The sequence below is a fragment of the Sparus aurata genome, chromosome 15 (genome assembly GCF_900880675.1).
Source record: "Sparus aurata chromosome 15, fSpaAur1.1, whole genome shotgun sequence".
NCBI classification, from domain to species: domain Eukaryota; kingdom Metazoa; phylum Chordata; class Actinopteri; order Spariformes; family Sparidae; genus Sparus; species Sparus aurata.
Window position 1 is genome coordinate 18,013,955 of NC_044201.1, and position 15,387 is coordinate 18,029,341.

Below are 15,387 nucleotides of genomic sequence, written 5' to 3' on the forward strand. Positions count from 1 at the left end.
CCAGTTAGCTTAGCTTAAAGACTGGAAGCAGGGAGAAACAGCAAGCATAGTTCATGGACGGAGCAAAATCTGGCCTGTTACTGTTTTACAGTTGTTGTTGTTGTTGTTGTTGTTGTTGTTTTTTTTGTACAGATAGACACAACTGAGACATGACATGTTAATTAAGGAGCTTTGGAAGCTTTGGAATGTGTATTTTCTTACCTTTGGACTGAGCCAGGTGAGCTGTTTCCAACTGCTTCCAGTCTTTACGCCGAGTTAAGCTAACTGTCAGCAGGAAAGCGAAAAAGCGTGTTTCCAAAAAACTAATCATGAAACTCTGAACACTCATGGTCGTGGTCAAGGTAGTTACCAGGAAATCTTATGGCACTGGTTCAAGTTGTATAATTTTTTGCAAAAACTCGGGTTTATGACGTATCAAACATTCTGCAGCCTGGATACTTGGTTAAAACTGTGTCTGAGAAATAGGCCGACATTTAAGGGAACAGAAGTGTTTACTCAATAGTCAAATTATGTGGTTTTTGTGCAGAATATAGCTGAATTTAGAAGTCGCCAGTTGCATAATAAAGGAAATGAAGAACCTATAATTACAGTCAATACTGATTAGTAACATTAGTTGAGTAAGTGGAGATGGCGTTTGGCACAAAACACTTTCGACATTTATGATGCTATTTATTACCAACCTCTATTTAACTTAAAACTTAAATAACATGCACAAAACCAGTATTTATGAATCATTGATTGTTGATTTTAACAAATTAGATGTCAAAATACTTGATTTCTTTTACTATTCATTCAAAGTTTTTGTACAAATTGTTGTTAATGATAGAGGTTAGTAAATGCTATTGCTTTTCGTAACAATGTTTAGTTTAAGATTTGCATTTCTCCTTGTGATCATTTAGATAGCATCTTAGTGCAGCATAAAGTACTTGACCTCTATCAACTTACCTTTTTATTTGTATGAAATTTCCTCATGTTTGAAGGCAAAAACAGATGTTAATCTACCCCATACCTTTGTTATGACTTACACCAGATAAAATCGAGGATTGTCATCTCCTGTTGTGTTGTGTGTGACAGCAGCCATCAAAATGACGTTTTGGTTTGCACGTAACTTAATATGCAGTGACGTGCAGTTCTGACACATGTGAAACTGATTGTTACCTCAAGGTTTCAATAAACCAGTGGCAGGACAGACAGAGATATCTACTGAATATCAATCAAGGCAAATCAACGTCAGCCGCCGGAGCTTTTGGACATTCTGTGTCTTGCTCATTGGCACTCCAACGGGGCGCATGTCTCTCTGAAAACCACGAAAGTCTGTCGAAAATTGAATTGCATTTCGTCTAATAGTCTGAATAGTGAAATAGAAATTTCAGACTGGACTAAAGTGTTGGACTGACAGACCGACATTTACATCCCCAGAGCAACGCTGCAACCTCGGCTAATGAAAACTCCAAAATACACATTAGCCTGAGGTTTTCTATGTTTACTCGGAGGCTGTGTTTTTTTTGTTTTTTTTTACATTAAATCCAGTAAATACAGTATTGTAAACACCATGAACACTAGTATAGACCTGAAAATGTGCATAATATGGAATCTCTTATGTCAAAAGACAGGACCGATGTTACATACTTAGCTTTATCTCACATACACAATACTATAAATGAGAGGCGTATCATTGAAAAAACATCAAAACATACTTTTGAAATGACAGTCAAGACAACTCAGTTTGAGTTTTTTGTACGGTTTCATATTTACATCAGTGCCGTTCATATTCTCATCACACTTATGCGATGAGGTTCTGATTAAGAATAAACGTCTTGATTGCTATCTTGTTTCTTGAAAAACTCTTGGAGATTGCCGCGGTACTTTACAAGCAGTGTGTCCTGAAGCGTCATTACCAAGGAATCCAGGATGTGCTACATTGGAGATGTTTGTGTTTTCTCGTATTAGGAGACTGAGGTGAAATGCTGTACGTAGCTTCCTTCCTGTCTCGTTGTGAGGAACCACAGTGAACCCTGATTTAAGCTCAGCGCACAGGATACTGTAAACGGTCTGCTCACAGGCTCTTTTTTTTCTTTCTTTTTTCCACTGGTCCTAACTCATCTGCAGACAGCATTGCAATTATTGAACGTTCAATTCAATCTACAGTAACTGTCATTTTGATTAAGGCAGTCTCCTAAACTGAACCTTAAATGACACTTGTTACATTAAACACAATTATCTGGACAATTTTGCTGCTGCATTTTTTTGGTCAAAATTTGATAACAAGCTTAAAATCTTTTGGTTTTGAGATGTTATTATCTTATAAAGATCACTTGGCTTAATTATTTGTCAACTATTACTACATCTAGCAGACATGGAGCAACCTGAGCATTCACTTAAAGTCGTGTTTTGCCCCCCTTGCGAACAGAACTTCTATTCACGCTCCTTTTAACACCGTTTTGGTATACTGGCTGATAAATGCTCCACTATGTTCACCGGCTAGTCACTAACTTTTGTTTGACGTTTTAAAGTGGGCAGGTAGTCCACAATGGGTGTATCAGAGCTTATTTGATGCGGTCGGAAACAGTATTGATGAGCGCAGTGAAGCTGATTAAAGAGACCAATAACCTGAAAGGTGCTAAAACGCTCTGTAGAGCTGAACTGCAGAGTCAGGAGATAATCCTCTGTGGGTTTGTCACCACGAGCAATGCCTTTCACTTTGTGCAAATCTATTTAACATATTGTTCGCGTGAAAGTGACTAATAGCGCAGTCTCTCAATAAAACCAAGCGTTTGACACAGAGGGCATTTGGGATATAAGAACATGTCAACACATTCTAGTGGTGACCCAAAATAAATTTAGGAATCTGAAAATGAGTCATGATATGTCTCCTTTAAACTAATCTAACTGGCTATGGCAACAGTGACAACAGTGGGTGAGTTTTAGAAAGTACCCGCAACCACAGCTGGCAAAAAAAATGCTCTCCTTTTAGATTAATCAGTAGGTGAAATGAGTTTAATCATTCTGTGAAATTATGGTTCCTATCACTATGGTAACTACACTGACCTTTTGACATTTCGTTATTATTTAGACGTCTGAACTGCTGCTTTTTTGATTAGCTGTGTGGTTACACCTTTGGTCAAACAGCCCTTACACAGCCTGGAGGTGTGTTTGGGGTCATTGTACTGTTGAAAAATAAATGATAGTCCAACTAAATGCAAACCGGATGGGATGGCATGTCGCTGCAGGATGCTGTGGTAGCCATGCTGGTTCAGTGTGCCTTCAATTTTGAATAAATCCCCCAACAGTGTCACCAGCAAAGCACCCCAACATCATCACACCTCCTCCTCCATGATTCACGTTGGGAACCATGCCTGTAGAGACCGTCCGTTCACCTTTTCTGCATCGCACAAAGACACGGCGGGTGGAACCAGGATCTCAAATCTCTTCTGCTTGTTGTTTTTCCTGAGTAGTGTTATTTAGCAGCTATTTGACCATAAAGGCCTGATCGCACAATCTCCTCTGAACAGTTGATGCAGAGATGTGTCTGCTACAAGAACTCTGTCTAGCATTCACCTGGGCTCTAATCTGAGGTGGTGTTGCCAGCTGTGTACCAACCTGACTTCTGCACAGCACAACTGATGGTCCCAACCCCATTAAGAAGGCAAGAAATTCCACAAATGAACCCTGACACAGGCACACCTGTGAAGTGAAAACCATTTCAGGTGACTACATCATGAAGCTTACTGAGAGAAGGCCGAAGGTTTGCAGCAATGTCTACAAAGCAAAGGGTGGCTACTTTGAGGAATCTAAAAAATGAAACATATTTAGAGTTATTTCACACTTTTTTGTTTACTACATAATTCCATATGTGTTCATTCATAGTTCTGATGCCTTCAGTGAGAATCTACAATGTAAATAGTCATGAAAATAAAGAAAAAACATTAAATGAGAGGTGTGTCCAAACTTTTGACCGGTAGTGTATATATATATATGTATATTTATATATATATGTATATCCTTTTTTTAAATTCTCTTTGTGACCTGCCCTCCTCCAGGTGCCAAAGGTGGAAAGGGGGTCATACGGCTCAGCTGCCACTTGGTGACACACCAGTCTGCTCAGTCGTCATCCTGGATCGGCACTCCTCACATTGCTACTTGAATTAAGGGTCTACGGACAGTGGTTATCGTACACTGTGCAGATTCTAAAGTCGCCTGCAGCAATGTGATTTGTGATTTGGGGCTACATAAATAAAGTTTACCTGACTTGAAAATTTAACATGTTGTTTTAACTACATCACAAAATGGGGGGAAACAGGTCTCCACAAGGACCCTCCTGATATGTATATACATAAAATGTATCCATGACTCAGGTATTGCAACATCAGATCCAGTTTATTGGTAAATACAAAACGCTGTCACGTGGACAGGGATGAGGTATTACCCCGTCAGGCGAGATACTTCCCCTCTGCCAGGAACTGCAGGAGTGTGAACACACGGGTAGAACACAGGGTTCTCACAACACAATACAAACACAGCGTGAGTCATGCATGTGCTGCATGTTGCGTCTGTGTGTGCAGCATGTCTGCCACTCTGCGTACACGTAGTGAAAGTTTGTCCTAGATGCTTGGCGCGGTGTGTCTCTTCAGTATTTCCTAACCATGTCCTGGAAAAGGCGAGCTAGACCTGTTTAGCCACCTATTTCCAGTAATGCCCCTCCTCTGCTGCTCTGTCTCCTCCCCCTTCCCTCCACTCCCCTCCTCCCCCTCACTCCCCTTCCTTTGAAGCTTGCAAACCCTATTTCACTGCAGATGGTTTGCTGACAACACCAGCATCCGGTCACACTCCACCTGAATGAAACCCGCCATTATCTCAACAAATTAGGCTGACGTTACCGCAGGGGCAGGCTTGTTGCTGACATAGTCAAACAATAGTGCACTAACACGGGTGTGTGCATACAATCATGACAACAAGTAGTTAGATTTATATTTATCTCCTTTTTTGCATAATAGCATTGGTGGTGATTTGATCAGATATTTATATTAAGTTTGATGTCTATTATCCACACTTAATTATAACAAATGAGATGATCTGGGGTTTTATTTTACAACATTCAACATTAAATATGAATATGGAAATTACTTTTTGTATCATTATAAATAAGGGATTATGGACCTTGTCACCTTAGATTGCTTTGTCCTCCAGCTTTTCATGGTGTTGCTATGACATACAAAAAGTTATAATCAGTGAAAGAATAAATCTTTATCTAACTTTAAGTGGCAAAACGTTGGTCATCTTTTTAAAACAGGCTCCAAAATGTCCATACGTTTTGTGAATCATTGTTCTCACTGTCTCAGAATCAGCTCATGGAGTGATGCCCAAAGGATGTCACAACTGCATATAGTCATCTTTTCCACCTATAAGATCACTGAGCCAAGACCTCTCTATGAAATATGGAGAACAGTTATTACCTCCATTCTCTGAGCAATTTCCCTGATCCTACAATTTGCAAACTTCCTGCAGCACATTTTAATTATAGGTATTGTACTTTATGTGTAGCAAGAGAGGCTCCTCGTGCAAGATGTAACTCATGTTTCAGAGCAGGGAAAATCCCACGAAGGTTTTACAGTGCAATGTTTGACCAGAACGGCGTGTTGGCCTACCTGTGTGTTCCAGGGTATTAAGTAGGTACATGGTATAGATCAAGTCTTTAGATCTTATCCTAAAGATGAGTGACTAAGACTGGTAACAAGTGACTACTCTTTGTTTATGTTAAAGTGGCAAGTGGATAAGAAGTGGATGGAACGTGGCTGTCATTTATTCAGCACTGATAAGTGTAATGCTTAACAACAAAACCAAAACACAGGCTTATATATGTATAACATAACCTGCATAAACTATGTGGTCACATTTGAGTTGATTTTTGACTTCTGTTTGTCTGTATGGAATTTTTAAGCTGGCTACAAATGTAACTATTATAACTAGTTGTAACAGCGAGGTGAGTTTAAACCTAAACCCAACATATAGCTTTGACTGTCTAGCTGCAGTAATATGACAACTATTAAGAAAATACATTTTGCTGCTCTAACATCTAAGTAAATTAGTTTATACATAAGGCAGTAGCTAAATATAATAATAAAGACAAAAACTGTCTACAGCATACCAGATAAACAAGGCTAACTAGCCTAGCTTAGCTGCTCCTCAAGATAAACAAGGCTCGTGCATTGCCAGGTCAGGGAAGTCATGTAGTCATGCAGCAGCTATACTGTGGAAGATATTCATAAACCCAAATATTTATTTTAGTCTCAAAGCCGCGAGCCACACTAGTCTCCGTTCCTCCTTCCTCGGCATGGCGTGCAGGGCACGGACATGTTTGGCGAAGTTATTGATGTTCTACACTAGAAGTTTCTGAAATAACCTTAAATTTTCTTGAATTGTTGTGGCAACCAACAACGGCAAATGTTGTACCTGTTCTCATTTTAAAAACAATTTAGCATTTATGACATAACGCTAGTTGTTTAAGGCTAGCTTGGCGGCGGCAGTCAGTCTTGCAGTTGCAGGGCAACCAGAAACAGAAACCCGCCGGCGGAAGTAGTTATCTGTCATGGCAGCCCCCCATAGGCCTCTGAGGAAACGGGTGGATAGCCAAGTACAGAATCTGATTTCGTCCCTATAAATCGACAATCATCTTAAAAAGGTAGGCTATAATATTAAGGTTTTACAACTTATATAACTTGCCTGTTTACTTTAGCTAAGCACTTTAGCTAGACAGGCTAGCTTTCAAACTCTAAACCCTTTTTTTTTTACTTCACAGTTTCTGCACTGCTGTCTGCCTTTTTACACTTCGTGTACAGACAGGAGAACACGATAATAATGTTTTTATGTCCACTGTAACATACACAAGTGTTATCCAATTCCTTTTTTTCACAAGCAGCCACAAAACCATGTTAAACTGAGTTCTCTATGTCCTACCAATAATTTCTCTTGACAGTTCCACTTTTGTAGAAGCCATCTTCCTGTCCACCATGTTTGTTCAGCGCAATGCACGAATATGCAGCAAAAGCAGAACACACACACACACACAATGTAGCAAGGAGGAAGCAGTGTTTGTGAAAAGTACACACAACTCTAAATGGCCAATCCAACGGGCTGCCCAGCAAAAATACAGCATAAATCCAGGCACGAACGCTGGAATTTCAGGGTGAGTGACAGCAGCGTGGTGATAGAGTGAGGTCATTGGTGTTGTTGGAGCAGTAGGCTAAATATGTGCTCAGAAACAGAAACACATTTGCTCAGGGATTCTTCAAGTTTTTTCCTTATCATGTCAAACAGTCCTTAATGATTACCCCCTAGTGTGGTTGTATAATGCAGGAATATACAGGGCAAGTTTCTGGATGGCCCACGAAATCTTCACCAATCTGTGTTAAATGTGTTTTTAATAATAAGTGAGGGACTACCCTTACGGTGAATTCTGGTGCAAAAGGTCTCAAGCTGGACATCAGACTGGTGTGGTTTTTCTTTGGTTTTTTTTGTTTGTTTTATTTTGTTTTGTTTATCAGATTCCATTTTAAAGTTATTTTCTTAACCATTTATCGGCCATATACCCCAGAACCAAAGGAGAGCCACCGGGAGCAGTTTGGGGGTTCAGTATCTTGCTCAAGTACACTACAGTATGTAGACCCACTCTACCTCCCGCGTCAACCTGCAAACCCATAGTGCAGACCAGATTTTTTTCTCTCCGAACTCCCACACATCCAGTTAGCCCTGATTTTCTGTGGTTTGTGTGAAAATCGACTAAACTCGTTGGTAAGAGTTGTGAAATCGTGCAAAAGTAAAAACAGCAGTCATGCATCATTGTAGAATGTTAATGCTACCTTTTCCGACAGACATATAACCCAGGAGTAGCAGAAGTGCAGTGTGAATCGTGAAAGGTTATTTAAACCCGGATCAACAATATGCAGAGTGAATACGCCTTTTATTTAATTTCAATTAAAGGAACAGTTCTCTTACCTTAGTAAAGGTAGAGCTAGGCCTCTCAATCTTTATGCTAAGCTAAGCTAACTGTCTCCTAGCTGTTGCTTCTTTCTTGACAAACAGAATCAAGAGTGGTATCAATCGTCTCATCTAACTCTCACCCAGAAAGTGAAGTGTTGATGAGCTGTCAGCAGTCTGATAGATATTTCCGCATCGCATTTCATTTTAAAGCTTTAACAGACATGAGTGGAGGGAATGGGAGCAGTCCAGAATCTGAATAAAATAGAATAGAATAGAATATCTTTATTGTCATTGTAAACAGATACAACGAAATTAAGTGCAGTCCTTGTTCAGTGCAAAATACCTATTTGAGGTAGTATATGCATAAATAAAAATATAAATAAAAACTACACTTAGGAGACACACCCATACATACATCCACATTCAAAAATTGCACACTGGTGGAAAGCATGTAACCATCAACCTGCAGCACATTTAAATTTATCAGTCACATATAAATGTCACACTTGGGTGTCCTCCTACTTCTGAGCATGTTTTTTAAATCATTTTGCACGAATATTATGATCCTTGTTGTCTTTGACCTTCCAGTATCATCACAGCACAAAAGTTCACACATGCTCGACACAAACCCCAAATACCAGGACCATCATCAGCTCAGGCGTCTTCCCACACAGAGCGACATCACAGGCCAACACTTTGGATTGCCACGCTTGGCCCGGGATCCTGACGGCGTCATGTCGCGCACAGCAGCCTCAGTCTTACACACCTACGTTGTGGCATCACACAGGCTTCTTCTGTCGTCCTCCCTCTGGTGAGCCTAATGTGACGACTCTGCACGAGCTTCCCCCCCACACACTTGACATCACGGGGCCTCCCTCCTAAAAACCAAACCATACACCTCTGCACTCGCTGCTTGTGCTCAAGAGCAGCTTCCCTCACACTTGCAGCGGCGTAGACACAAGCCGCCCCCTCACAAACCTTACTACAGGGTTAACTGAATAACACTTGGCTTCACGCTGTGAGATAGTGAGCTGGAAGGGGAATCCATCCTCACACCCAATTCAGACATGTCACCTACCGCCAGTCAAATATCACAGCTACTATGTCAGGAGTCCCTGTTTAAAGGATATGTTCACCCAGAATTAAAAATTCAGTAATTCCATTAATCTTCTCAGCCCCATGCTGATGGAAAGTCTGGTGAACTTTTGTAATCTCCAAAACATTTCTCGAGCTTCACAGCAAGACAGCTTTGCAGCATTCTCCTGAACAACTGAAGTAAACAGGAACTTGTTTTAAAATATGAAAACCAAAATAAATGCCCTGCTGGAAAAAACAGCATTGACCAGCATATGTTTTGGTGCTGGTCACAGCAGGGTGATCCTCCAATGATGGCTCCATACAGCTTTGGTGTAATCCAAGCCCCTGGAAGCCCAGATATCCCAAATCTGTTTGAAATAGATTTTATTTACACCCTCGGTGCACTGTTGAGCACATCCAACCACTTTAGTCAGGGTGCACGCTAAGGTTTTAGCTTAGCAACTACAGTGAAGATCCTTTAAAAAGGGTTTTAAACTATGTCTTATAAGATCCTTTTTTAATCTTAGGGTCTCCATCTGGAGGCTTTGATTATTTCAGGCAGGCTGATTTCATGTTGATTTTTAGTTGCTTTTTGCATTTCAATACAAGTCCCCATCTACTCCAGTTGCTTAGCAGAATGCTGCAATGCTGTCTAGCTGTGAAGCTACAGAAATGTTTTGTGGGCTTAGAAACTTAACCTGACTTTTCATCGGCTGGGGTTAGAGTAGATTGAATATTTATTTTTGGTGGAACTTATCCTTTAAGCAATCTGCTTGGCAAGTAAATATCCATCTAATATCAGTGACCTGACTGTGACTGGATCTGTTCTGAACAGGTCAGAATGACACGATTTCTTTCCTAGAATGGATTTCAGAGAAGAAAAATTAGCTGTGGGAACTCATGTCCAACACTATTTTCTCATGAAGTCTCTCACTTTATTTAACTGACATTTTATATCCTAATTTAGTGCAGGTCGGGTAGGTATCCCTGCTGGAAAAAACAGCATAGACCAGCACGAAAACACAACATAAGCTACATATGTTGTGTTTTGGTGCTGGTCTATGCTGGTTTTTCCAGCAGTGTAGGCCTACATGCACAGTCCAAGCCTTAGGGCAGTCAGTGTTAATGTGTCTCATGCGACAAATCTCTAGGAATGTATGACGGTTGTTAATGTTACTGAACATTAGTGATATACTAATAAAAATCCCTCTTCTTTGTTTAACCACACTGCATTACAGAGGAGGGAAATTCCCCTTTTCCCGGAATATTGTAGGCTTTCAACGAGGGTCTTCTTTTCTGGTGAGTGACAGCACCATCTACTGGACACAGGCGCACAGTGCATGTAATTGTTTGGGTTCAGGCAAGACTAATCAAGCGTGAAAAATAAACAAGAATTGTACATGAATTTGAAGGCAATGTAAGCAGTGAAAAAAAATACATAAAGATATACAGTATAGTTACCTCAAGTAATGCCTTTACATTGATTTGGACAGATTTAGTCGCATAAACTCTAATAGATTAATGGATCCTTTATCAGTTATTCTGGTCTGACCACAACACTTCTGGTCGTTGATTTGGTGCCTTTATGCGTTGTTGGAAAAAGGTTAATTGCAATTGATTTCGATCATGGACCTTCCAGTATAGGTCTGCAAATTAAGACACAGAGCAAACGGTGTAGTAGACAAAATTATGCAGCCTATCCTAAATAAATCCAATATCGTTCAATGTCATTTAAATTTCCCAGTAGATCAATGAATCCACATACCCAGGAGTTACGATGACAGACGATGGAAATTACGAGATGCGCGTGAAGGCAGCAGGAGAAGCAGTTAGGGGAAACAGGGCTCGGTGTGCTGCTTTCGTACTTTGTGGACATATTTTGCGATGGATTCACAGCCTCCACCAAAGCCATGGGAGAGGCGGATTCCTGGGGCAATGAGTGCACCTGTTAACTACAGGTAAACAAGCCGTGATAGCTCGCCCGCCATCGTATGACGTGTTTTAGTGTTTACCGACTGGTGGTGGTTAGCTGTTGTTGCTAGCGTTAGCTATCCTACGCTAAGGTTGTTGCACAAGCGGGGGCTTATCATCCAAACAGGGGAGACTTTGACTTTGTGCTGTGTATTATTACCAGATCACCAATCGTAAATCAATATGTATGAACAGTTTGCCAACGGCAGCCATATGTAACCAAAGTAACCAATGTAAAGCAGCTAATCAACAAGTTAGGCCTAGCGAGGCCCCGTCATGTGCTGTCTTGTGGAGAAAGTTACATATTGTTTATCTCCTGGCTTCCTTCGTAAACTACAATACCTTTTAACTGCCCTCCCTCACTTAGAGTAGTTCTCCGTCTCATCGTCCTTGGGTCACTAATGACTTCAATAAAGCACTATTTAGTTGAGAACGTATTGTTTCCATATCTATAACTCTTTGATTAAGATTGAAGTATTACATTTTTTCGTACTCAAGCTTATTTTAGCAAGCCCAGTTGACTTACTAGTCGATTAATTGATTGGTTGATTACAGTCGATTAATTATTTCAGTCATTATCACGAAAAATGTCATACATTGGCTGTTTCCAGCTTTTAAACTGTATTAGTCTGCTGCTTTTTCTCTGTCTTATGATGGTAAATGAGGTGTGTTTGGGATTGTTTTTTTTTTAAAAAAGCAAGTGCAATAAGCAGTTTGTTGAATAAGCATTTTGTTTTGTGTGTGTTCAATTTTTGACATTTTACAATTAAATGATTCACTAATGCCTAGAGAAAATTATCATCAAATTATTCAGTAATGAAAACAATAGTTAATCGTCATTCTGGATTGACCCCGTATCATCACTGAATCTTAAACAAAATGCTTCAGGCACTTTGATTGTGATATTGCAATAAATACATGTAAGACCTTCTTACCAAACAGGTCTACAAACATTGGATCCTATGCAGGCCCCTCCTCTGCCTCTGCAGGCCCTCCTGTTCTGACTCGGATGGTGCCCCCAGTGCCCCCTCGTGCCGTCCAGCAGACCTACCGTCCTTCCTACAGCTCTTTCACCTCTTCTTACAGTCCCTATGGGAGCTCCATGTATGGGGGGTACAGCCCCTACAGCTATGGTGGTGGTGGTGGTGGTGCCTATGGCCTTGGAGGGTACAACCGCCTCTCCCACATGGAGGAAGTCGCCCCCAGCCGATTTGTGCAGCAGGCTGAGGAGAGCAGCCGCGGTGCCTTCCAGTCAATCGAGAGCATTGTCCAGGCCTTTGCCTCAGTCAGCATGATGCTGGACGCCACCTTCTCAGCAGTGTACAACAGTTTCCGTGCTGTGCTGGACGTAGCCAACCACCTTACACGGCTGCGTGCACACTTCACCCGAGTTTTGTCAGCCTTTGCTTTGGTGCGCACCTTGCGCTACCTGTACCGACGGTTGCAGAGGCTGCTGGGGAGAAGGTCAGACTCTGAGGTTGAGGACTTGTGGGCAGACAGCACAAGTGATGCCCTGGCAACAAGTGCATCCAGAGGAGATGGAGCAGGGATGGAGGATCAGACCGTGAAGTCCTGGCCAATCTTTCTGTTTTTCGCAGTAGTCCTCGGGGGACCCTACCTTATCTGGAAGCTGCTGAGCTCCAGCCCTGGCTCGGAAGAAAGCGGTGAGACTAACATTCACGACTTTGTATTTGCAGATAATGGTGAACATCTCAATTTTTTTCTTACACATAACTTTTTAAGTGCAGGAGCTGTTCTAAAATCTACCTCCTTACAAATTTGGTTTCAATGATGTAACAAGCTGTATTTTGGGACTCACTTTTGCACTTTGATCAGCAGCTGTCACCAGGTGCCATCAAGGCCCAAGTGTTCAAGGTTTTGTTTTTTTCCAGTCAGTCTCAACATCCACTGGCATTATCAATCACTTGGAGTGAAACCTTCTTGTGACTTAGTGGAAAGCAGTTAAGAACCACTGCTCTAGATAATATCAACTAGACAACCGTCACTGATCACTCTGGAAAGGGTGAGTGACAGGATAGTAACTGGAAAAGGTCAAAGATTAACATCAGTTGTACACAAGGCAGCAAGTATGAGTCAATTTTCTTGGTGTGTGTGCAACAACCCGATGAATGTCGTAGTGTTTGTGCGTGTGACCTGTGTTTTATTCCCAACCGTAACAAGTAACAGTGTTTTTTGTGTTTCTTCATTCAGCCACCAACTGGGCAAGCGGAGAGGATGACCATGTCGTGGCCAGAGCAGAATATGACTTTACAGCTGCCTCGGAGGAAGAGATCTCTGTGCGGAGTGGAGACATGCTTAACCTAGCTCCAAAAGGTGAGACAGCCGGACACAAGTTTATTTTGTCATGTTTCTCTCATACAAAAATAGTCTTAACACATATGGGTATAGTAGGCCATTATGGTCAATGTTGCCACCAGCATTGTCACTACCACAATATAAAATTACACATACACAATCAAAGGGGATTTTATGCATTTCACCAAAATTGTATTTATTAATTTTTTTCTTTTTAGCTACCCTGTTTTACGGTAGATAACAGTCAAGATCAGTGTGGGGGTACAACCCTATTTCCAGAATTAACATGGATACTAGGGATGTGAGTGATTAGTCAGTTAGTCGATTAAACTTTGCCACCCTTTTTCTAGTCAGTTTAACTTAATGATATTTATTAACATTCACATTTATTTACATATCGCCATAGTTTGCACTGTAATGTCATGTCTTCCCACTCAAATGTCAGTTTATAAAAAAAATAGCTTCCTTCCTAGACACCAGTTAACTATTGACAATGTGATGTAATGTTTCTCTTGGACAGTGTTTAACCTAAGGATTAAATTGTGCTCACTCTCAACATTTTTTTTGTGTCTAGTCTAAGTTTGAACTGTTTAAAAATTAGGGGAAATTAATCATTTCAATTATTAGAGACAACTCAGTTAGATAAAGTCAGTTACATTCGAGACTTGTTTTAATAGCATTATTATTGCAGGGGTACAATTAAATTCTCATTTAATTCAGAAAGCCTTTTAAACTGTTTTTTTTTTATTGTTTCATTTGTTTTGAATGTCATATGTTTGCTTTTGAGTTTGCTTTAGGCTTTTTTTTCTTTTTTGGCTGGTAAGAGAAGGGTATTTCCTGAACTTTGTTATGTATTGTTTGTAGCTTAAGTGCAAAAATTGCTGATTTCTATTTAGTAATATGGAAGAGTTTTTGTTGTCCTATTATTTAGCTTATATTGCTAAGATAGCAGTCAAATAGCCTTTTTTAAAATTTAAATTATCAACGAAATTGTCGATAATGGAAAGGGAACACAGGCAAATTTTGGAATAACAGAACAGTGTTTTGGGTTTTTTTTGTTTTGGATTGTGGGAACATTCCCCCATGTTGAGGAGCTCAGATCATGACCTTATATTCTCCCCTCTGTTTAGAGCAACAACCCAGGGTGCGAGGCTGGCTGCTGGCCAGTGTGGACGGTCAGACCACAGGACTTGTCCCAGCCAACTATGTGAAGGTTCTTGGCAAGAGGAGAGGCCGTAAGCATGCTGAGATGGAGAGGCTCTCTCAGGTCCAGCAAGGCGACACGCAGGTCTCCCAGACAGCCCTTGCTGCACATCCAGAGTCAAATCCTGCTCTAGGATTTACCCCCAGCCTCGGTTTAGCCCCCACTTCAGCTTCAGCAGAGGAGCTGCTTGAGTCGGTGTACACAGAAACACCAGCTTCCTTCAGTGTGGGAACATCCAACTCCAGTTTGCCTTCCAGCACAGCGCTAAACATCCCTGAGAAGATTGACTTGTGATGCTTATATGCATATCTCTGTATGTCTATGTGTGATAAGTCAGTACTTGTTTGCAGCATTTAACTTGAATCTTGACTAATAATCAGCTGACTTAAGATATCTGGGGAAACACCCTGACATTCATAAAGTAGTTCATTGTTTCATCTACAACGATTAAAATCAGCAAACACAACCTGGACCTTGTGAAAAGGGTTGTTGTTCAAAATGATTTCAGTACACATGTTTAGTGTTGTACTGTTCTGTTTAGAACCAGTGTGCCTCAGATTAAGAGGTTACCTTTACATTTCATTAGTCAGAGCTTGTACAAGAAAGTTTTGCGCATGCTGTATTTAAGGTACACTGCAGTTCTTCAGATCATGTCTGATATTAGATGTAATATCTTTAGCTTGTTTGATAACAGGAATTAGTTCAATATTTGAATTAATGAGGTGCACTGATACATCATCTGCATACTGACAGTATAAGGACAAAGCCAGGGTATTTAGTTTGACAATGTAATTATGTAACCTTGTACTTGGTTCACTTGCAGGCTGCTTGGTCTTCTGTAT

The 15,387-nt window shown here is 40.7% G+C and overlaps 1 protein-coding gene across 1 annotated transcript; it reads left to right on the plus strand.

Annotated features, from left to right (window-relative positions):
* The first annotated feature begins 10,694 nt into the window (after positions 1 to 10,694).
* pex13 (peroxisomal biogenesis factor 13) lies at positions 10,695 to 15,284 on the plus strand. Its single transcript, XM_030442848.1, has 4 exons — positions 10,695 to 11,012; positions 11,968 to 12,689; positions 13,237 to 13,359; positions 14,472 to 15,284. Exons 1-4 carry the CDS (start codon positions 10,939 to 10,941, stop codon positions 14,837 to 14,839), a joined length of 1,287 nt encoding a protein of 428 aa, XP_030298708.1. The 5' UTR covers positions 10,695 to 10,938; the 3' UTR covers positions 14,840 to 15,284.
* Positions 15,285 to 15,387: the final 103 nt, after the last annotated feature.